The 23725-nt window shown below is 29.4% G+C and overlaps 1 protein-coding gene across 2 annotated transcripts; it reads right to left on the reverse strand.

The window, feature by feature from the left end:
• Positions 1–1104: 1104 nt before the first annotated feature.
• On the reverse strand, positions 1105–20512 carry LOC136087591 (peptidase M20 domain-containing protein 2-like). Of its 2 annotated transcripts, none has more exons than XM_065810799.1 (6): positions 20297–20512; positions 19103–19321; positions 7243–7361; positions 4201–4413; positions 3729–3998; positions 1105–1549 (listed from the first exon to the last, which is right to left on the reverse strand). In XM_065810799.1, the coding sequence occupies exons 1-6, from the start codon at positions 20368–20370 to the stop codon at positions 1176–1178; spliced, it is 1269 nt and encodes a 422-aa protein (XP_065666871.1). In that variant the 5' UTR covers positions 20371–20512; the 3' UTR covers positions 1105–1175. The 2 variants fall into 2 exon arrangements, with proteins under 2 accessions (XP_065666871.1, XP_065666872.1); XM_065810800.1 differs by lacking the exon at positions 20297–20512 and adding an exon at positions 19561–19683.
• Between the last annotated feature and the right edge of the window lie 3213 nt (positions 20513–23725).

Consider the following 23725-nt stretch of genomic DNA (forward strand, 5'->3'; position numbering starts at 1 on the left):
TCATTTTTTTTTATTATAACTTAAGTTTCAATACAGCAAAAAAACATTTTTTTGAACTACTTCAATAACTCAAAATTTTCAAAAAAGTGGAGATGAAACTAGATAAATTTAGCCTCACAAAATGTCAGAAAACTTTGAAATTAGAAATTACCTATTTGGTTTTGTAAAACATGTTTAGTGATGTAAGCAATGACTTATAACTGAACTTATGTTCCGAAAACATGGAAGTGATAAAAAGCTCGAAATGTTATGGAAAAGTGTTGGATCTATAAAAATTTTATTATTTTTACTGTGAACGGTGAATTGCGACTTTCTGCTACTTTATTTCGTTTTTTTTTCTTCCCAGAAGCGTTTTGATTCAATCTTAATTAAGTAGTTTAAATTGGAGAAATAATTTTTCAAAGTTTTTACGAGATTTTTTTAAACATGGATTTATAGTTATTATATATACATATTTTTAAAACTATTTATTAAAAATATTTTAGATATAACTTTCGTTTACTTTGAAACTTTTTTTTTTTTAACGAACTTTTTTTTATTTTGGAATAATACTTGTATAAATTGTTTTTTAATTCCTTTCTCAACATTCAATGAAACTGTTTTTTTTAACGTTATCAAAGATGAGGGTTTTACGAATAGAGCAACTCGAAATTATTGTGTCTGAATTCCATATACTCTGACCACTAAGTTTTCAATTTATTATGATGGTTCCTAATAAACCTTGGTGCAAACTTCGATATAAAAGCATTCAACTTTTTAAACTCAGTTCACATTTCAATAATTTAAATTTTCAGATGTTTGCCGAATGGTCAGAAGATTTAGAAAAGTATGAAAAATAATGATAGCTTAAAACGCAAAAAACGTTGCTGCAATGCAACATGGCAACATTTTTTAAGTACAAGCTTTAATTTAATACTTTACTTTAAAAAATAATCAAATAAAAGGAGCGTCAATCATCGCCATACTTATGTTATATCACGTTTTATATAAGGGGATGAGGAGGGAGAGGGGTATTCTTAAAATTGCCACAAAATGTCGCATGGAGAGAGGGGCAGGTATCCTAAAAAGAAAAAAAAAGTACCGCATAATTGATGAACAGCCAACTTAGACATCTAGTACAGAAGAGTATTTTATAAATCAAATATGCATTCTAAATATTTAACAAATAAGTCATTTTAATTTTTATTCTGAAAATCTTTACGTATTTGTTCTAAAAATGTTGGGTTCAAAAGAATATCTACAACAGTCATCGCCATACTTTTAGCAGAATTTAAAGCATGAACTTGATTCTCCGGAGCTCCAGAACTAGTTGTAAATTCGTGAGTATGGTTTGCCGCAGGTGTTACAATTTTAAAACAGGGATGAATAGAAGGTTTAATCTGTGAAACATTGCCCATATCAGTAGATGCTATAAGTTTGCTCGCCATGGTATCACCGTAAAACTTTACTCCAATACTTTTAGCGTTATTTATATATAACTCTATCATAGTCGGGTTGGTTTTTATTGAATCATAAAACGGCTGGGTTTCAGAGAAGGTCACAGAGCAACCTAACGTTAAAAAATAATAATACAATAAGATAATAATAAAAATATTATTTTGTGTCCAAAATTTTTTTGGTTTTACAACAAAAATGTTCGACACTTACAGATTTATAATGCCAGGTCATTCATATCGTACTCACTTTAAAGGTGGTAGGAGTGTAAAAAAGCTATTTTCTGAAATTCGTTATTGTAACTCTTCTCAGTTAATTAAAACTGTTAAATACATTAATAGAAATACACGATTTTTTTTATAAGCAACTCGTTTATAAGCAACTAAACTCGATATGAATAAATATTAATCAACTTCAGTTTTGAACAAATGTTAACATAAGCAACTTATAAATTGCACATAAAAATCAAAGCACTCAAAAAGTTCCTTTATTTACTGTCAAATACTATTTTTATGTTGGATATAAAACATAGCTTTTTGTAGTTTAAAAAATTGTCGTACACGTTTTTTTGAGAAATGAACTCATTCGTTTTGCGTTCGAATCAATTTTTTTCTCTGCAATGTAATGACTTCTTTTAAATAAACGATTTCAAAAGAAAGTAATCGCAGTAGTGTTGTTGTTGTGTATGTTGTTGACAACGCTGTTAAGATCATGTCGCTGTTAAGACGAAGAAAGTGGAGATGAAGAAAATAAAGATGCAGCAGAAGAGAGAAACATTTTTGATCTTTCTTTTTAATTAGAATTTAAGTGATTTTAGTTGTAAAGAGTACTCTTCTGTTAAAGACTTGATATTAAACCGTATTTTGTCTCTTATTCGTAAAAACACTGAAATTTAGGCTAAGAAACTTAAGCAACCATTAAGCAACTCGAGATATAGAAAATGCCTGAAAAATAAGCAACTCGAGTTCTGACCAAAATTCTAGATTGCTTATACAAAAAAAATCGTGTAGTTTGCATGAATTTTTATTTTTTTTTAAACAGAAAAATGATAATGACGGAAAATGTGTTAAATTTGACTGTTAAAAATTACCTTTTTAAAACATCATAACTTAATAAAGCGAAAGCAAAATTGAAAATCCGTTTGCACTTTTATATTATTTTATATTATACTCCGGATGACTAATAGGTTTTGCATAATTCATTTTACTCTAAAAAATATTGAACTCAAGGTGAAAATATCACTTTTTTCAAACAAATGTTGATACAAAGTCGCACCTTAACTAAGTTTTCTCAACATAAAAACAAACGTTTTTAAAAACATTCTGAATATTTTATTTTTTTAAAATAAAAATATTCTGAATACTTTTAAATTAATTTTTGTAACTGTGAAACATGCGGGGATGTGTTGCTACATCGACAAGGAGAAAAATTCTGCAAAACACACTGTTGCTTTAGCAACACCAGCAAAAACTATTTCAGCCTTTATTGAGATGAAGGTTTAGCTATTTTTAAGAACACAATTTGGCTAGCAAATTGAGCTAGAAAAAAGCATTTTGTTTAAATTTTAAAAAGTAACTCAATATCTCTATTAATTGCAATATTAAAATATTTTATTATAAACTTTAATCTAAATCTTACTGACAGTTTTTTCAAGCTTTACTGTAAGCCTGATATTAAACTAAGTTATGTATATACTAATTCTAACCACCACCTGATATAATAAATAAACTTCTGTAAAATATCAAGATTGTCACCTACATCATCAAGTGAAGTTATTTTTAATAAATCTATCTATCTTTATGAAGATGTATTAAAATAATTGAGATACATCTATAAGCTGGCATACAAATTAAACATGAAATCAGTTTCGAAAAATAATCATAAACAATTATTAAAATTGGTACCATCCTCCATTGTTACAACCGAAATTTGACAAATTTTTTAAACTTAATTGCCGAGCATTACAATCCACAAACTGCTCAAAGTATTAAAGGATCTATGGTGATAAAAAGTAAAAGCAAAGTAAAAACTTGTATTAAAATTTTTCATTGTTGTTAAATAACCAATGATTATCTAATAACATCATTTACAATTGTTTAAGTACAACCTCAATACAAAGATAAATTAGGTATTAGTTGCAGTATACTTTGTTTAAATGATATGAAAAGTATCATTTTTTGTTAAAAATATTCTATATGTTGTTAAGTAGATAAGACATTTACTTTTATAACAAATATATATAAACACATAAAATTCAATTATAAAAAAAAAAATGGACCTAAATAAAAAAATACCTGTTGCAGCAGCAGCACCAGATGCACATTGTTTAACTTTATTTGCAAGATCAAATGTATCTTCTTTAACCAATCCACGTATAAAAATACTAAGTTCACTTCTTTCTGGAATAATATTAGGTACCTTACCACCATCAACAATGACACAATGGACACGAGATGTTAATTTAATTTGCTGTCGCAACATACTAATACCATTATAACAATTGACAGCAGCATCCAATGCATTGACTCCTTCCCAAGGAGCTCCAGAAGCATGAGCTGGTTTACCTAAATTATATCACTTTTAGTGTAAAATCAAAGTAGAGTAAAATAAATATATATTGTAAGAATAAAGAACCCCATTAAAAAAAACATAAATTATGTTTTAGATTATTTACAATTAAGAAGAAGTTAAACTAGTAGTTAATACTCTAAGATATTATTTTTATATTTTTCTAGTTTTTTTATTCAAAAAAATCAAATAAAGAACCTTTAAAAACAACTGTAAGTTGAATGCATGAAATCCACATTGGAGCTGGGATCTCAAAAGGTGTAGGGTGCGACATCATGCATATATCTGTTTCATTAAAAGCACCTTTTTCAATCATTAATATTTTCCCTCCACCACCTTCCTCAGCTGGTGTTCCAAACACTATTACTTCCATTTTTAAATCTGGATATATTGTTGCTATTTCTTTAAGAGCTAAAAAAAAAAAAAAGTTCTTCATTATTCTTAATTTCATTTACAAATTAAAAAAAGTACAACCTATTTTATATGATTATTTATAATTATTTTAAATGAAAGAAATACTTAAGAGTTAATTGTTAAAAAATAGTGTTGCAGTGCATAATTATGACATTAGAGATTCAACTATGCATCTATAGTAAAATCACAAATAACTGTTTCATTTTGTATTATCCACTGACTTCTCATCAAAACTATATATCCAATTCGATTTATCTCTCTCATGTACACTATTTTTTTAAAATATAATACAAAGACATGAAGTCCCATCTAGTTGATTTGAAACAATGAGTTTGCAATAGGTTAGTTGAAAGAAATCAAAACTCATAAAATAAAAACAACTGCTCTAAACAATACTAGGGATAAATAAGTCTTAAATCAAATGGTTCCTAATAGAAATCTTTATTTAGTTTACAAATGCAGGTACTTGTATATTTATTCAGTTAGTGCTATTAAAATGAATTGCTGAAGCCAAATAAAGACTACTTTTGTAGTAACTTTATTTTTTACAAATATCAAAAGGGAAATAGCTAGTCATTCATTAATCAAAAAGACACAGCAGCATAGTTCCTTGCTTAGAGGTGCAACTAACATCCATTTTTTAAATATCATCCTCTAATTTACATAACATATATAAGTATATACCCAGGCCAATCATAAGATTTACATAATATACATAAGTATATACACTCACATTGCCCCTTAAATCTGGTTGATTTAAAGTAACTCTAAATAGCATATTGCAACAAAAGCTCCTTTAACTCACATTCTTCTTGACCAGAACTGGCGAGTCAAAAAAGGTGCTCATCTGAAAGCTATGGAGCTGTTGATTTAAATAAGTTTTTTTACTTATTTTTTTTACATTTTTTTATTTTAAATCTACAATATAAAAAAAATATATATATATTAGAAAATAATATATCTACTGCCATAAAAGTTTATTGTAAATAATTGTTTAAGCCTTTTGGAAAAAAACTTTAAAATTGTTTAAAAGCGATTTACACACAATTCAAATAAATCAAAGAACCAAATTCATTCATTTAAAATTTATAGCAAACGATTGTTTTTTGCTCTTGTTTTATCTTTACCATTTTGCACAAGAGATGCGATATAAATATGAGGATTGCTTTGAATGAAACAAGTACAAAAATAATCTTTTTTATGATTTTACATTTATAAATTAGAAATATACTATTTATTCCTGCTGAAGATTATAACCTACCAAAAAAAAAGCTCATTTTAAAGAACTTTATGTATCAAAAGAATTTTTTTACTTTTGTAGAGCTTTAAATTGTTCATATCAATTGAGTTAGGGGACCATGGGCATGAACCATAGCTCGCCTTCAAAAAACTTTCTTTTTTTTAACTAGTTGCCACCCAACAATATCTAAAATTACTAACACCGAGTTCTAGGGAAAAAAATTGTAAATGAAAAAAAGGACACAGTGGACTATCCAGACTGCTCATCAAAATGTTTGCTTTTATAACAACAACAGCAACAACAATAATAATATAAGAACAATGACAATAATTATTATTATAATTTTCAATCATTATTAATTATCAAATTTCCAATTATTTAAATCAAATTTGCTATTGTTTACTTAATAAACAATAGTAGTAATATGTAAATAATAGTAAATATTAGTAGCAGTATGATAGTCCTTAGCTAATGTAAAGCATCAAAGTTGGTATTCATTTAAATACCATACTGATTCACTTAACTATCATACTGATTCGCTTAACTATTCTACTGATTGGCTTATATTAGTCATTAAATTTTAGTTCATTTTTATTTTTTCAAAAGATGAAAAGCAAATAATTTAAAACTTTTTTTTAAGTATAAAAATTCTTTTGTTCTATTTTTTAGTTTGAACATAAAATTCTTTTTTAATATTTTAAGTAAAATATATTTACTAAAAATTTATACATTATAAACAAAATGTATAAATGTAACAAAATGTAAGAAGTTTAACTAAACAAAATTTTTTTGAAACAAACATTTTGGATTAAAAATCAATCAAAACAAGAAAAATCAAAACAAATTCCACTAAATAAAAAATTATTAAATACCCAAATGAATTTCAACTAAATTTAAACACAATGTAAGCCATTGAAAAGTCAAACTAATTCTTGATCAGCAATTGTTTAATTATATTTTTAATAAGTTGAAGAATAAGTTTCCATAATTTGTTTCAAATTTATTATTTAATAAGATAATAATAATAAAATAAGAACAAAATTTTTTATCGGTTTTGCAAGGATTTATTTCTAGTTGAAATTTAAATCTTCAAAACATATGTATGTTTTAAAAATATATTATTCTAAAAATTATAAGTAAATATTTTACTATAAAAATATTAATAAAACTAAAAATAAATTTGAAATAATTTTTTTGGAAATAAGATTTTATATTAAACTAGTTTAGTAAAAAAAAACTTTATTAAAAAAAGAAAAAAAAATTTGAGCAACTTCACATCCCTGGATAAAATAAACAATTTACTTTAAAAAATCACATAATGTGAAAAAAATTTTCAAGGGCTATTTGATTTATAAACAAGCACCTTAATGTTAAACTTAAGTCATATTTTGTCCACATAAAAATTTGCTTCTAATATTAGCCAAACACTTGTAAATAGAATTTAGAACTTAGCAATAAAAAAAAAAATTACAAAAAGTACGAAAGAACACATAAAAAGTAACTACTATGCAAACAAAAAGAAATGTAAAATACAAATTTAAAATATTTATAAGAACTTGATAGGCAACAAAATTTATTATTATTACCAAGTCCAGTCGCAACACCAACTTCTGCAATCAGGTTGTGACCACATCCATGACCAAGTTCGGGCAATGCATCATACTCACAAAGAACACCCACTTTCATACCAGTTGCATCACCATATCTATATAGAATATATATTGTAGTGTAGTGAATTTAGTAGTCTATAATTAATTTTAAGCCAATATAGAAGGCTTTATTCTTCATATAGTAATATGCAAACTAAAATATACAAACAAGTTAGTTTTAGTATACACATAATTAAACTCAACAAGGATAATAGTAATTTTAAGAATCAGCACATTCTACCATACTAAATAAAATAAAAAAGTAAATAAGTTCAAATTGTTCAAATATAGTCATTTAAATATTTAGGAGGATTCCGGATCTTCCTGAACAACAAGGGACTGATTCTTCAATAGAAATTCCATTAGGATTTGTTGGAGAAAATGAGAAGAAAAGTTTTAATATCTTTTTGGATGGAGAGGCTCAGGTGAAGGGATTTTATCAGATTCATTGGAGTTATTTTTGTAGTTATTATTTCCGTTATTATCACTGATTATATCAGCCATTGGTGCGAGATGTAGCAACAGTGGTCTCATGTCCATCAGGCATTCTTACATGAGAATATTTACTATTAGCCTCTAGAAGCTCAATCTCTTCAACCAGAGGTTCATATTTGCTGTGTCGAACATGCCTTTTCAGCAATACAGGACCCAAATTAGTTAACCATGTAGGAACAGAGTGTCCATTAGAAGAACGTTGACTGAATCCGAATAATCATTCATGAAGTGTAGCATTAGTAGAAGTGCAAAGTAAGGAACGCATTGTATGAAGAACATCGGGTAAAACATGTTCCCAGTTCATGGAAGGTAAATTCTTTGATTTAAAAGCAAGCGAAATTCTTTTCCAATTTATGCCATTGTATCTTTCATACTGACCATTGCCCTAAGGATTATAAGGAGTAGTTCTACTTAGGTTGACACCTCGAGAATTAAGAAAACTGCGGAGCTCCATAGACATGAAGCAAGTGCCTCGATCTGAATGTATATAAGCTGGCATACCAAATAAAGTAAAAAGTTGAGTTGAAATTTAATTACGGTTGAAGTAGAGATATTATGACAAGGAAATACAAAGGGAAACTTTGAAAACTCGTCAACAACTGTTAAAAAATATTTGTTGCTAGATGAAGGCGAAATAGGTCCTTTAAAATCCATGCTTAGTCACTCAAAAGGTTGAGTAGATTTTATTAAGGTGTGGTTAAAATTGCTTATATTTAGGTTTTAATTCAGCACAAACTTGACACAAAGAAGTTTTTTTTTACATCATCAATTGAAAAAGGCAAATTTTTCGATTTGATAAAATGATACATTCTGGTGATTCCAGGATGGCAAAGAGATTCATGTAGTTCCTTAAGAGAGGGTCCATTTATATTCATAGAGCAACAAGATCTAGAGAGGGCATTAGCAACAAAATTGTTACATCCAGGGTGATAAACTATATCATAGATGTACAAAGAAAGTTCTCAGAATCTCTCAGAATCTTGTCATTCTTAATTTTTCCACCCTTGTTATTGTCAATCATAAAAGAGACAGAGCGTTGGTGACTAGAGTAAAATGCCGACCAACATGGTAGTGTTTCCATTTTCGAAGTGATTCGACAATAGCATAAGCTTCCTTCTCAACAGAAGAATTTTTTCAGTAGGTGAAAGTTTGCGAGAAAAGAATGCAACTGGCCTTCCAGCCTGATTAAGGGAAAGAGCTATGACAAAATTGGAGGCATCTGCTTTTCCTCAAATGGTATACTTTCATCTATAGCTTGTAGAGCTGATTGAGAGATTAATTCTTTTATTTCATTGAAACATTTAATAGCTTCAGCTGACAGTGAAAAAGTAGACATTGGAGATAAAGGATTAATTTTTGTCGGAAAAATGTTTGATATATTGGGAGTAGTATGAGAACATACCAAGGACTCGACGGAGTGAAGCACTATCAGTGGGAGCAGGCATTTCAATTAATGGCTTTAAGCGATCTGGATCAGGGTAAAAAGAGCCACTTTTTATAATAAAACCTAGGAAGGTTATACACGAAGTAGACAATATAGACTTTTCTTCATTGAAATTAAAACATTTCTTTCTTAGAACCTTCAAGAAATTTTTCTAAATTGAAATCATATTTATTTTTAGATGTACCACATACAAGCAAGTTATCTAGATATACAAAGGTGTCTTCTAATTTGTTTTCTTGAATAAACTTATCCATGATTCTTTGAAATTGTGCAGCAGCATTAGTGAGGCCAAAAGAAATTCTTTTAAATTTGAAAAGATGTCCATTGGACTCAAAAGCAATATAATACTTGTCACTTTCTAGGAGAAGTATTGGTGATAAGCACTTTTTAAATCAAATGTGCTAAATAATGAATATTTTGCAACAGAGTTAACTAATTCATTGATGTTAGGTAAAGGATAAGCACCAAATAGTGTAAAGCGATTTATTGTTTGTGAGTAATCAATGACCATGCATTTCTTATGTCTCTCCTTATGTCTATTCCTGGTAATAACTATTTGTGATTGCCACAAATAGTTGTTACCAGAAATGAAAGACATAGGAAAGGAGAGTTACTGGGTTCAATTATATTCCAATTATTGTCCAATTATAGTTTCAAAAGTTTTTTAGTTTTTTGCTGAATGAATACTTTGTCCTTTGAGTTATATCATCTAGAAGGCGAAGCAATCGGTCTACATTCTGGAAATGGAAAAGGGAAAAGAGTGCTTGCTTTCATTGTAATACTATTTAGAGAACAGATTTTTAAAGAATCTTTTTTACCACCATAATTGATATAAAGACTTTTGTGCAACTGTAGGAAATCTCTACCAAGTATGATTTGTTCGCAAGATTTGGGTATAACCAAAAAGTTAATATTAGAGTACTTCATACCAAATAAAGTGAAATTAGTTGAAACTTTGCCTATAACTTGACAAGATAAGGAAGGATCAGCCATAGAGACTCTTTTATTAGAAGGGAGTATATTAAGTTCTAAATAATGATTTGTGTTGTGAGCCCACAACAAAATACAATATTAAATACTAGGCTTTAATCAATTATATAAAATCACTACATTAACAACAACAAAGTAAGTTAATAAATATGGTTCATTGAAGCATTAAACCATAAAGGTTTAATGCTTCAATGAACCATATTTTATTAACTTGGAAATGACATCTTTTGTTGAGAGCTTTTAATATATAACAGTCTTCTCCATTCTCTTTTTTTTTTTATTTAATTAAAGGAATTTTGAATTAATGAGTGATGTAATCATTTAGGTATTTTGGTTATTTTATATTACGTCTGAATCTTAAAAATGTACTGTTCTGTGCTTCTACGGTAGCAGGGCTTTGAGAAACAAACTGGCCGGGTGCTCCTATTATTGGTATGTTGGTATTTGTGATGCCATCCATTAAAGAGTTCTCAAAATCATTATGTGGGGTTAAAACTATTTCACTGGTTTTGTTTGATGCATGCCGCCTTTGATTTTCATGATTGTAGGTATTAGTATCAACAAATATTTGGTCTTTACTTAATTCACCCGATTGTTGTTGGACCGGCTCTGTATAACTACTAGACTCTGCCAATGAGTCATACTCCTGAAGTGGAGCAAGATCTTTGGTTGATACTGTATCAATCTTACCATGTTGAAATCTGATGCGAGCAAAATAGGGAGATATTGTTTCTATCAGTTGGACTTTGTCAGCAAGTGGATCTCCCTTCTGTCTGATTTGCCGCCTGTAAAGGACTACAAAATCTTGTTCAGCCAGAAAATCCGGTAGTATGGTACCTATTATGGATGATCGTTGGAAGTTCATCATTCTTTGATGTGGTGTTTCATTGGTTGCTGTACACAGTAATCCTCTTACTGAAGATAGAGCCATTTGTAAGACTACTTCCCACTTTTCTTTTCCAAGATTTAATCTTTTTAGGGCTAGACTAATAGCTTTTAATATAGCACCGTTTGTCCCTTCACATTACCCATTGCCTTGTGGATGATAGGGAGTAGTTCTGGTTTTGATGACACCATTTCTTTCAAGGAATTTTTGAAGTTTTATGCTTTTGAATTGTGTCCCACAATGTGTGTGTATTGAGGAGGGTGAACCGAATAATGAGAATGAGGAGGTGACGTACAACAGTATCTGCACGGAAATATTGTGATATTTCCTATATCGTGACACGGAAATATCGTGATATTTCCAATATTGTGAGTTTTCGTCACGATACCCATTCGTATTGTGACGAATACTCACGATACGAATGGGTATCGTGAGTATTCGTCAACTACCACGAGCATGTATTTATTTGCTGTTGTGGATTGCAGGGGACCAACAAAGTCCATGGATAGACGTTCCCAAGGTCTAGTTAACTGAATAAGTCAACCTGTTGGAGGCTTATAGAAACGTGGTTTAATTTCTGTGGTCGAGTAAGGTAAGTTTTGGGTTTTGCAGCAGTGTAGCATTCTTTTAATTCCCGGATAACATAGTTGGGAGTGGATATTGTGTAATGATTTTGAGGTACTCTGTATTGAACAACATCGGGAGAGGGCGTCAGCAGCAGTATTTTTGTGGCCCGGTCTATATGAGATTGTATAGTTGACATCTGCCAATTCTAAGCGCCAGCGAGTAAGTTTATCATTTTTGATTTTTGTTGAGCCTTGTTTATTAAAGATAAGCAAAATGAATCTTTGGTCTGTGACAATTTTGATGACTGGTACTAAGTTGATGAGATATTTCCATATTCTGCAACATTCTACTACAGCTGCAGCTTCTTTCTCAACAATTGCATGTTTCTTTACAGCATTCGTTAGTGTCCTTGAAAAGAAAGCCACTGGTCTGCCTAGCTGTAGTAATGTTCCTCTAAGAGCTTTGTCGGAAGCGTCTGTTTCTATAGTTGGCGGGAGTTTAAAGTCAGGGGAGGCCAGACACGCTTTGACTAGTTTATTTTTAAGGGTTTTGATCGCTATTTTGGCATCCATGGTTAGGCCCCGGGTTAAAAAATCTTTCCTTGCTTCAATAAGTGACAGAGTTAGTTCGGTGCAGTTGTGAATCCATTTGGCGTAATATGCAAAAAATCCAATCATTCTATTTAGTTCTCGTAAGGTTCGTGGATCTGGCATATTCATTAAGGCTTCGTATCTCTTTGGGTCGGGTTTTATGGTACCGCTCTCAATAACATGGCCTAAAAATTCAATTTGAGTTTTTTTGAAATTACTCTTTTTCATGTTTTTTTCTATATTGGCATCTCTAGCCATGTTTAGGAACCTTTTTAGGTTTATGTCATGCTCATGGTCATCTTTTCCCCCAATAATTAAATCGTCAAGGTAGGCATAGGTATTTCCCAGCTCTTTGGTTTGGATAAATTCGTCCATTACTCGTTGAAAGATTGGTACAGCATTAGTGCAACCAAAAGGTAGTCTTTTGAACTCGTAAAGTCTACCATAAGCTTCAAAAGCAGTTAGTTTATAGTCTTCTGGTCATATTTTTACCTGATGGTATGCGGATTTGAGGTCAATAGTACTAAAAACTTTATTGGCTGCTATTTTAAGTAACTTGTCATCAATTCGTAGTGTTGGGTATGAATCTAATGGCGTGTATAATTTTATTTTATTTGAATAATCAATTACTAAACGATTTTTGTGCCCTGAAGATACCACAAAACATTGAGCACGCCAAGGGCTGTGGCTTACATGAATAATATCTTGTTTGAGCATGCAGTTGATTTCTTCAGTTAAAAATGGAATATTTTTGCTCCGTCGTGATTTTGTTGAAATAGGTTTAATTTTATTGATATCTACTCCAGGTATTAATGCATATGTTACATTTCATGCTGTTTGTAGCTAGGCAAAACTTGAGTGGTTCTTTATCTCCTTTAAAGTTGATAGTTACTGAAGAATGTTGTGACAGTACGTCCATTCCGATAATTACAGGTGCCACCAAGTTGTCAACGACAATAAACTGTGCTTTTAGTTTTTCGCAAACCATTAGCAATGAACCTCGGAAAATTCCTTTTGCTTTTAGAGTGGAGTGACACCTGTGAAATGCACAGAGTGTCAAGGTTCCATTGCATAAGAAGTTCGGAGGTAATGAATGATTTGTCTGAGCCAGTATCGAATAATGCTTGAGTCTTATTTTTGTTTATGGTGATGTTAATAAATCTACTTGGTGAGTTAATTGTGGCTATGGCCAAAGATAGTAGTGCACTCTCATCCTCGTTGTCTGTATATTTTTCGTTTATTGCAGGTGTTTTAGCGTAATTTTTTTTATTTTTGACAGACAGACGGTTGACCAGTAACCTTTTCTTTGACAGCTAGTACAGGTAGAGTTATGTGCAGGTCATTTTGCTTTTGGGTGTAACTTACCACTGCACCAAAAACAAGGTTTTCGTAGCTGCAAAATTTGGTAATAAGGTGGTAGTCGTCGTAATTGTTAAACTGAGAGCATCTTCGGCCGCCAATTCCATAGTAAGTGCTGTTTTATAAAGTACACCTAGATTATCTTCTGTAGATTTTAGTAGTCGCTGTCGAATAGTTTGTGAATAAATTCCTGCAATGAAAGCATCACATATTAATAGATTTCTATGTTGATTGGCGGTGAGAGATTGTGTCGGACACTTTCTGGCAAACTGCCTTAGGTTGCACATAAAGTTTTCAACTGATTGGCCCTCGTGCTGTTTAAGTAATCAAAGTTTGTGACACATCATGATAGACGTTGACCATTTTTGAAACTTAAATTCAGGTATTGTTATTGCTTCGTCAAATGAGGTTGAATCTTGAATTAATGTAAAGGCTTTAACTCCGCATAAAACAAATAAAACTTCAAGTTTACTATCTGCTGGTGACTAAGTGCATTTTCTAAATAAATAACTAGCATCTTTTTCCAATAAATGTAATCCTCTTCGCTGGGATCGTCACTAAAAACTTTTTTTAATATTTTTGCATCCATTTTATTCTTATATATATTTGATTAAATTGTTGTGAGCCAGAAACAAAATACAATATTAAATACTAGACTTTAATCAAATATATAAAGTCACTACATTAACAACAACAAAGTAAGCTAAAAACGCAAGAAATAACATAATAAAAATGGTTCACTGAAGTGTTAAACCATAAAGGAATGGAAATGACGTCTTTTGTTCAGAGCTTTTAATATATAACAATTCACTTATAAATTGTCAGAGATTCCAGTGTCAAGAAGAGCTCTTACCTTGGCCCTAGCAATAAAGATATAAACAATAGAGTTGAGTGAGTTGATGGAAGAGCAAGTTCTTTGATGATTTTCATACTTTCTTAAAATGTCCTTTCTTACCACAATTGTTACATTCTACTTCTCTGACAGGACATGTCAGAGAAGTAGAATGACATTTACTTCCACAGAAATAACGAAGTACACTAGGCTTAGTAGAAACTGAAGCAAGCTCAGTAAAACATTCGGAATGTTTATTAATTGCAGCAACATTAATATACTCTGTATGTGAATATGTTTCATAATTTCTTTGAGCGTTTTCCAATAAACGAGCTTGATTATAGGCCTCAGTAAGTTTAAGAGTAGAGTTTTCCAGTAGCCGTTGGTGAATATGATGAGAGCTTAGACCACTTATAAATGAATCACAAATGTATTCTTAACAATGTTCTGAAGCAGAAACCTGTTTAAATTTGCAATCTTTACTGAGTGTACATAAGACCTGCAAAAACTCATTTATAGATTTTCCGGATGATTGTTTACGTGCACTAACTGATGTCTGGAAAATAATTCATTTTTAGGTTTTACAAATAAGTTTTCCAGGACTTCTATAGCGCCATCAAATGATTCAATGTCAGCAATATAATCGCACATGGAAGGAGATAATTAGTTAATGAGGACATTTCATTTATCTTCTGTTTGTATAGTTTTCATGAATATTGTAAAAGTTCTAAACCAGTGTGACCATTCTTTAGAAGCTGATGCAGAATTGAAATTTTTGTCAAATCGCTCCATTCTTAGATATTTATCCATTACAATATGAAGAATAAATTGTATTGTAGCAAATTTAATAGTCTATAATTAATTCTAAGCCAACATAGAAGGCCTAATTCTTCATATAATAATATATAAACTAAAATATATAAACAGGTTAGTTTTAGTATACACATAATTGAACTCAACAAGGATAATAATACTTATAAGAATCAGCACACACACACACACACATATATATGTATATATATATATACATGTATACACATATATATATATATATATATATATATATATATATATATATATATATATATATATATAAATATATATATGCATATATGTATACATATATATATACATATATATATATATATATATATGTATATATATATTTATATGTAGATTATATATATATATATATATATATATATATATATATATATATATATATATATATATATAAACATATATATATATAATCTACATATAAATATATATATACATATATATATATATATATATATATATATATATATATATATATATATATATATAAACATATAGGTCTATAGTTTGTTGTCTTTAGGAAGAGTGGAAGGAAAAAAGTGATTCTTACGCTAACTCATATGTCACTTTTAATTACTTTTGACTTTCGTCCAACATTTGCGTGTTGTCAGAAAGTAAAAACCATTAATTTTATTACAAATTAATTGTTTTTCAAAAAAGCTGCAAAAACGCAAATTTAATTGACCAGAATGTTTTTTAAAACATTCTGAATGTTTTTAAAAATATAAACAATGTTTTTATTTTTTTTATTAAAATGTTTTTATTTTTGTTTTTTTTTATAAAATGTTTTTATTTTTATTTTTTTTACTGTAAATCATGCATGGAGTGCTGCTACATCGACTATCTTATAGCCTGACTCGCTAGGAAGTGCTGCTACATCGACTGACAAATAGCCTGACTCGCAAGGGAGTGCTGCTATATCGACTGACAAAAAGCCTGACTCGCAATGGAGTGCTGCTACATCTACTATCTTTTAGCCTGACTCGCAAGGGAGTGCTGCTACATCGACTGAGGGTTTGGTTGGGGCAGCCAGTCTATCAATTAATAAAAAAAAAAAAATCCGGTCTTGCATTTTAACTTTAACTTTTTGTCAACAAAATATGGAAGAAAACTTTCAGAAAACATATAAGTGTATATATACAACCCGTAGATGTTGTTTTATTAAAAAAAATAAAAATAAAAACATTGTTTATATTGTTAAAAACATTCAGAATGTTTTTAAAACATTCTGGTCAATTAAATTTGCGTTTTTGTGGTTTTTTTTAAAAACGATTTATTTGTAACTAAATTAATGGTTTTTACTTTCGTCCAACACGCAAATGTTGGACGAAAGTCAAAAGTAATTAAAAGTGACATATGTGTTGGCATAAGAATCACTTTTTTCCGCTCTTCCCAAAGACAACAAATTATAGATATATATATATATATATATATATATATATATATATATATATATATATATATATATATATATATATATATATATATATATATATGTTATAATTTAAGTAATAATGCAATATAATATTAATGACGTCACTTCCCGTCTTCTGAATATTACAGTTATTAGTAACGCTATTTATATATAATCTATTATACATACGGTTATTAGTTACACTATTTATATACGATAAATGTTTGTAGTTCTTATATAGCCTTTTTCTTATATTTGATAAAAGCCAAAATATACATAAAAGACTTTTTAATTATGGTTTACAACAATACTATTATTATGGTTTTACTATTTTATTATAAAATATCTGTTGTGACGTTCACATAAATTTTCAACAGTTTGAAAATTCATGTGAACATCAACTTTATTTTAGAACATTTTCATAAGCATTGATCTTTTATATCTGCATTATAAGCTTAATTTTTTAATTGTATTTTATTTTTAATCTTTAACTTTAGATAAAAAATCTTTTAAAGATTTTTTATCTTTAACTTTAGTGGTGGTGGCCATGAATTACATGGGACAAAGCAAAAAAGAGAGTTAAATAGTAGAATACTTAAAAACTTTATGAGTTTACTTTAAGTTTTATGAGTGAGAAGCAAGAGAGAATTTTAAAACACCAGTTTTTGAAGAAAAAACCAAAATAAACAAAGGTTTTTTGAGCACAAAAAAACAGTATAATAAAACAGTGATATATAGTATTCATTATTCCTACGACTTTGGAATATGGTTGCCACATTGCCAACAGTATTTAATACTTCAAGTTATAACAGAAGAGAGGATTCAAGATTGGTCGACTACTTCAAGTGATCAAAAAGTGAAAAGCTTTTGTCAAGATTAGAGTATACAATTAGGTCATCAGCAAATAGAACTAATTTATTGCAAGGGAGCTATAAATTAGTTCTATTCAAGACTCTAGACTCTGTAGTCAAAAATGATGGATTTCTTGGACTCTAAACTCTAGAAAAATTTTACACTTACTTTTGTCAGATACATTTAAAGCATATTACTTAAATTCCATTCAAAATATTATTTGTATGGTTAAAATATCTGTAAATAATGTCAGAGACATGGTTTAAGGCCATTACAGGTCAAGAATGGTGGATATGAGTAAACAGCAAATAAAAATATAAACTAAAATTAATAATAGAAAGTTATATTGAACATTTAAAGTTTTAAGCTTATTGTTATATTAACTTCTTGAAAAAACAATTGAACAACAGCCTACAAAAGTTAGTAAAATTGTTATCATGGCTATTTATATAGTAATGAAAGTATATATTTTGATATGCTTTTAAGCTCTGTAAATGCCATCATATCATTTTTGAAATTACATAAAAATTTCAAAAACAATCATCATTTTATGAATGAACTACTAATTTAGATCTTACTGTAAAAAAAAAAGCTATTTCTTACATAAAGATAAGAAAAGGGAAATCTACAAGATTTTTTGAACAAGATATACTTTTCAAAAGTATATCATGTTGGCTCTCAAAAGAAGGAAAACTTTATAAAATGATTTATTAAAAAAAACTAAATTTAAAAAAAAAAAAAACTATATTATTAAGTTATAATGTTTAATAATTTAAGATAAATATTATTTTTTATTTTTTGTTGAAAACAATAGTTTTTAGGCAATAAAATTCAAACCAAAATCAATAAATTAATCTATATGTAAAATGATGATTTTTTGATAATATTAGAGACCTGTCAAATGTTTGAGAATCTTATGCAACCTCTGAAAATGCTTCATGTCACATTAAAATTTTAGCAGATTTTTGTTTTAGTAGATGGATAAGAATGGGAGGTTTTAATCTGTACTTTTTGAAAAAAAAATATTTTAGACCACCCTTATATATTACCTATTCTCTCATCTTTGAAACCCATTTATCTTACTACCTGCCAAATTTCATATAGAAAAAGGCTTGCCCAGATACTTTATTAACTCATCTAAAATATGCACAGATTGTTGGCATTAACAATGCTATACACCCAGGTGGTGGAGAGGGTTAATTTTGGTTACTTTTACCCACCCAACTTTAAGTAATTTAATTATATTTGATGTTGATTTAGTAGAATATATCAAAATAGGCAAATAAAAATCACAAATTTTAATAAAAAAAACATACTCTGTGTATGTGTATGTGTGTTTTTTGTAGGAGCGCTGAAACTTATTAAATTTAATTATATCTACTAAATTGTATATATATATATATATATATATATATATATATATATATATATATATATATATATATATATATATATATATATTGGGTTTTTTCAATTAAATCCATTGTATAATATAAAATATACAAAATTGTGTTTAATATAGATATACCTTGCAATGAAAGCAGTTTCAAGAGGAGTTTTTCTTTGAACAACAAACTTCTCTTTTTCCAAGAAAGTAGTCAACAAATCATGAGCATAATTCTCTTGAAAACAGATCTCGGGATGCTCCCATATGCATTGACTTATATTATTTAAATCTAATGCTCGATCGTCTATGGTTTTAATAATGCAGTTTTTCAACTCTTTTACATATTCACTTTCCATCTTTCTAAAAAAAAAAAAATACACTATAAACTTTTTAACTTATTAATGACAACTTTTGCTTGTAAAACCTAATCCAAATTAAGAAACAGTAACTACTCAAATTTACAAAGCAATGTCCAAATTTAAAAACATATTTTTAATTTTTAAAAACTATAAAAGTTAATCAAGCAACATTAATCTTTTTATTAAACTTTCATTTGAAAAACTATTATTGAAATAAAAAAGGAAAATAGAGCACTTTACTTCAATACAATTCAATAATTCTAAACTGAGAGTTATTTATTCATTTTTTCTAAAACACTTTTCTCCTTCACTAGGGCTCGCTGCAATTTATTTCTTTTGATGTTTTTTGAAGCAAAAACTTCTATATATATATATATATATATATATATATATATATATATATATATATATATATATATATATATATATATATATATATATATATATATATATATATATATATATATATATATATATATATATATATATATATATATAATATATATATATATATATATATATATATATATATATATATATATATATATATATATATATATATATATATATATATATATATATATATATATATATATATATATGTGTGTGTGTAAATATGGACTGGAGTTATATATATATATAAGAAAATGAAGACTAATATAAAACATCTTGTATGAAATTATAATATTTTGGGGATTTTTTTTTTCATATACTATATTTTCAAACAAGAAAAATATAGCAAAAATAAATGATACTTGTTAATTAAGAACATTTCGAGAGAAACTCCAGTCATACCATATTTACACATATAGTATGTAAGCATACACAGAATGTATAAACAAAAAGAAATCCCTATTCTAACCATGCTATTGTATAGAATAAACATTTATTTTGAACAAAATATGGAAATTTTAGGGCAATTTAGGACATAAGTTTAAAATAATGAACAACAATAATAAAACAGAACATAACATACAAAATGTTCAAACTCATATTAGAGGTCACTGTTTCAAGTATTATAAGGAAACAACAAAAAATTTGCAAAGGCATAATTTTTTTTACAATAGCTCGGCAAACTTAAGGAACTCATTGCCTTTGAAACTAGTCAAATCATCGTCTATAAACTCCTTTAAAGCAGGATTCGACTGTTGAACGGACAACAATCAATTGAAGCGGCTGTCACAGTGTGCTTAAAAGCATGCTCAGTGGCCAATCCAGTTACAGCAATAAATACCAACTAACTAACTAACTAACTATGTGTGTGTGTGTGTGTGTGTGTGTGTGTGTGTGTGTGTGTGTGTGTGTGTGTGTGTGTGTGTGTGTGTGTGTGTGTGTGTGTGTGTGTGTGTGTGTGTGTGTGTGTGTGTGTGTGTGTGTGTGTGTGTGTGTGTGTGTTTAATACAATTTAAAATTAAAATAGGTGTAATTTGTAAGTTTGGAACTCATGCAACAAATAAATCAACTGAGTAAGTATTTTTGAAATTGTTGGAGTGAGGTTATGTTTTTACTATTTATTTTAACTTAATACTCTGTTTACTTTATTTTACAGGATGAACGCGGAAATTTAAATTAAATTATGCTGACATATAAATTAGTTAATTCGACAATAAAAACTAAGTTATGCGCAAATATAAAAATATGCAGAAATTAAACTAAAATAATTAATATAAAAATATGCAAAAATTAAACTTAAACTAAAATATGCGGAAACATAAACTAAAATAAGAAAATTAAAAATATATAAATATAAAAATATGAAATTATAAAGTAAAATTCAAGGAATGACTTTATTTTATAAATTACATTTTTTTTTTAATTTTTGTTTTAGTTTTATATTTTCTCATTTATATATATATTTTTTGATTTTCTTGTTTTAATTTTATTTACGCATTTTTTAGTTAGATTCCTGCATAATTTTGTTTGATATTTTCGCATAAATTTATTCAAATTCCGCTTAACCCTGGGTAATTTTTACTTTTAATTACACTGTACAACAACGAAAAAAAAAACGGAAATGCCATTGTCACTACCTTATGTATTTTGATTTGGAGATTACGAAAATGATGTCCGTTTTGTTGTGTGACCCACCAATTTTGGTTAAATTCACATTTTCAAATTTTCGATTTTCACTATGAAAGTTGTCAATGTGATTTTTAATATATTTATTAGCAGTTGTTTATGATTTATTTTTTAGCATTTCTTTATCATATACCTATTTGCATTTGTTTAACCTTGTATTAGACTAAATGTAAGTCTGTTTTATTTTAGATAAACTACAGTCAGCCAAGTAGTATATAGATATAATATAGTGTATATTGAAACAAGAAATGCCCAGAACTTGTAAAAATCAAGCCGACAACTTTTCCTACATTTGTGGCGAACTGACTTTAAAGAGATGCAGACGAAGATTGACACCACATGTGAAAAAACTGTATGAACTATACTTTGGTTGCAAAGTCGGCGACCAGGATAAGAACTGGGCGCCTCATGCATGCTGTGTGAGGTGCGCTAGTTCACTATCGTCGTGGGCGAACAGGACCTGGTGGAGGACCAACATTTGGGGTGCCAATGGTGTGGCGTGAACCCCAAAATTATTGCTCAGATTGCTATTTCTGTTCTGTTAACATATCAGGTCGCAATTCTAAGGGTAAGAAAGCTATAGTGTACCCAAATCTACCTTCAGCTATTCGTCCTGTTCCTCATTCGGCTGAACTCCCTGTTCCTGAACCTCCATCGGAAATCCCAAACACGGACAGTTCTGATTCAGACGAGGATACTGATGACGATGATAGTTACGAGTTGCTAGAAGATACAGAGCGTAAACCCCACTTCATAACAGGGTCTGACCTGAAAGATCTTGTTCGAGATCTTTCAGGTCAGACCCTGCAACAGAGTGAATTGCTGGCTTCACGTCTCCAGGAGTGGCATCTGTTGGCTGGTGATGCAAGAGTGTCGTCATTTAGAAAGCGATCACGGGAACTGCAGCAATACTTCTCTATGGATGAAGAACTTTGCTTCTGAAATGACATCAGTGAATTGTTTGATGATCTAGGAATACAATACGATTCATCTATGTGGAATTTGTTTATTGACGCATCACTTTATAGTATTATTTCAGTATTACTGCATACTGGAAATGTGCTGCCTTCCATTCCCAGAGCACATTCGGTAACCCTGAGGGAAAGCTATGTGAATATATCACTTATTCTAGACAGAATTAAATACAGAGATCACAGATGGTCCATATGTGCAGATTTGAAAGTTGTTGCTATACTAAATGGATTGCAGGCTGGTTTTACTAAGTACATGTGTTTCCTCTGCAAATGGGATAGCAGGATAAAATCAGAACGTTATATGAGGAAATGTTGACCACAACGAGAAACATTTGAGGTTGGTTCCCATAACGTCATTCATGAACCTCTTGTGGATAAAGAGAAGATCATCTTGCCCAATCTTCACATCAAGCTTGGAATCATGAAACAGTTTGTAAAGGCGTTAGATCACGACAAACCAGTATTTCAGTATTTGCAGACCAAATTTCCTAAAATCAGTGACGCCAAAATTAAAGAGGGCATTTTCGTGGGGCCTTAAATACGAGAACTGATGCTGGATGAAACGTTTTCAGGAACGATGGATCAATATGAACTTGCAGCATGGGATGCATTCAAACGGGTGTGCCAGGGATTTCTTGGAAAACATATTACACTGATTTGGTAGACAGATTAATTGCATCCTATCAACAACTGGGTTGTAACATGTCGCTGAAGCCCCACTTTCTTCATTCCCATCTTTCCTTCTTCTCTGTCAATGGAGATGTGTATGATGAAAATGGCGAGCGCTTTCATCAGAGTATTGCCACAATGAAAAGCAGATACAAGGGAAAGTGGAACCCCGCCATGCTTGTAGATTACTGCTGGAATTTGCAGCGCGATGAACCCGATGCAGCATTCAAACGCCAGGCTAAATACAATTAAATACAAGTAAACAATTTATGTTAAAAGTGATAATAAACATGTTCATACACTTATTCATATGTATAGAAAAATGCATCTTACGTTACATCTTTAAATCGTTATAACAAAAAATTGTGACGTGCTACAGCATAACTGATTACATATTTGGAATCAGCACGTCTGAATTAATAAAGATAACCTAATTTGGTTCTTGTTTTTTTCAAAAAGTTAAAAATTGTTGTACAGTGTTATTTAACTACTTTTAAATATCTCCGTAACACATCGCTAGAAAGTATTGCTCAGAATACGATCCAAGTAACATGTAATTATGCGTGTATCATTTTAATTAAGTTATGCAAATTATATTCTAATTATTCCACCTTTATATAGCTTGTTATTGACAACGTAGTCGGAGTAGGTACAATCGGCGGGGCGGGGCGGATCGTTCAAGT

Source organism: Hydra vulgaris, chromosome 11 (genome assembly GCF_038396675.1).
Source record: "Hydra vulgaris chromosome 11, alternate assembly HydraT2T_AEP".
Taxonomy (NCBI): domain Eukaryota; kingdom Metazoa; phylum Cnidaria; class Hydrozoa; order Anthoathecata; family Hydridae; genus Hydra; species Hydra vulgaris.

Excerpts from the sequence above, each read along its gene's own strand:
- LOC136087591 (XM_065810799.1), bottom strand. The coding sequence starts at position 20,370 with ATGCCTTTGCAAATTTTTTGTTGTTTCCTTATAATACTTGAAACAGTG. Across the intron at positions 4,414-7,242 it reads TGGTGTTGCGACTGGACTTG|CTCTTAAAGAAATAGCAACA; the intron begins GTAATAATAATA and ends TTTTTTTTTTAG. Across the intron at positions 1,550-3,728 it reads TGGTGCTGCTGCTGCAACAG|GTTGCTCTGTGACCTTCTCT; the intron begins GTATTTTTTTAT and ends TTTTAACGTTAG.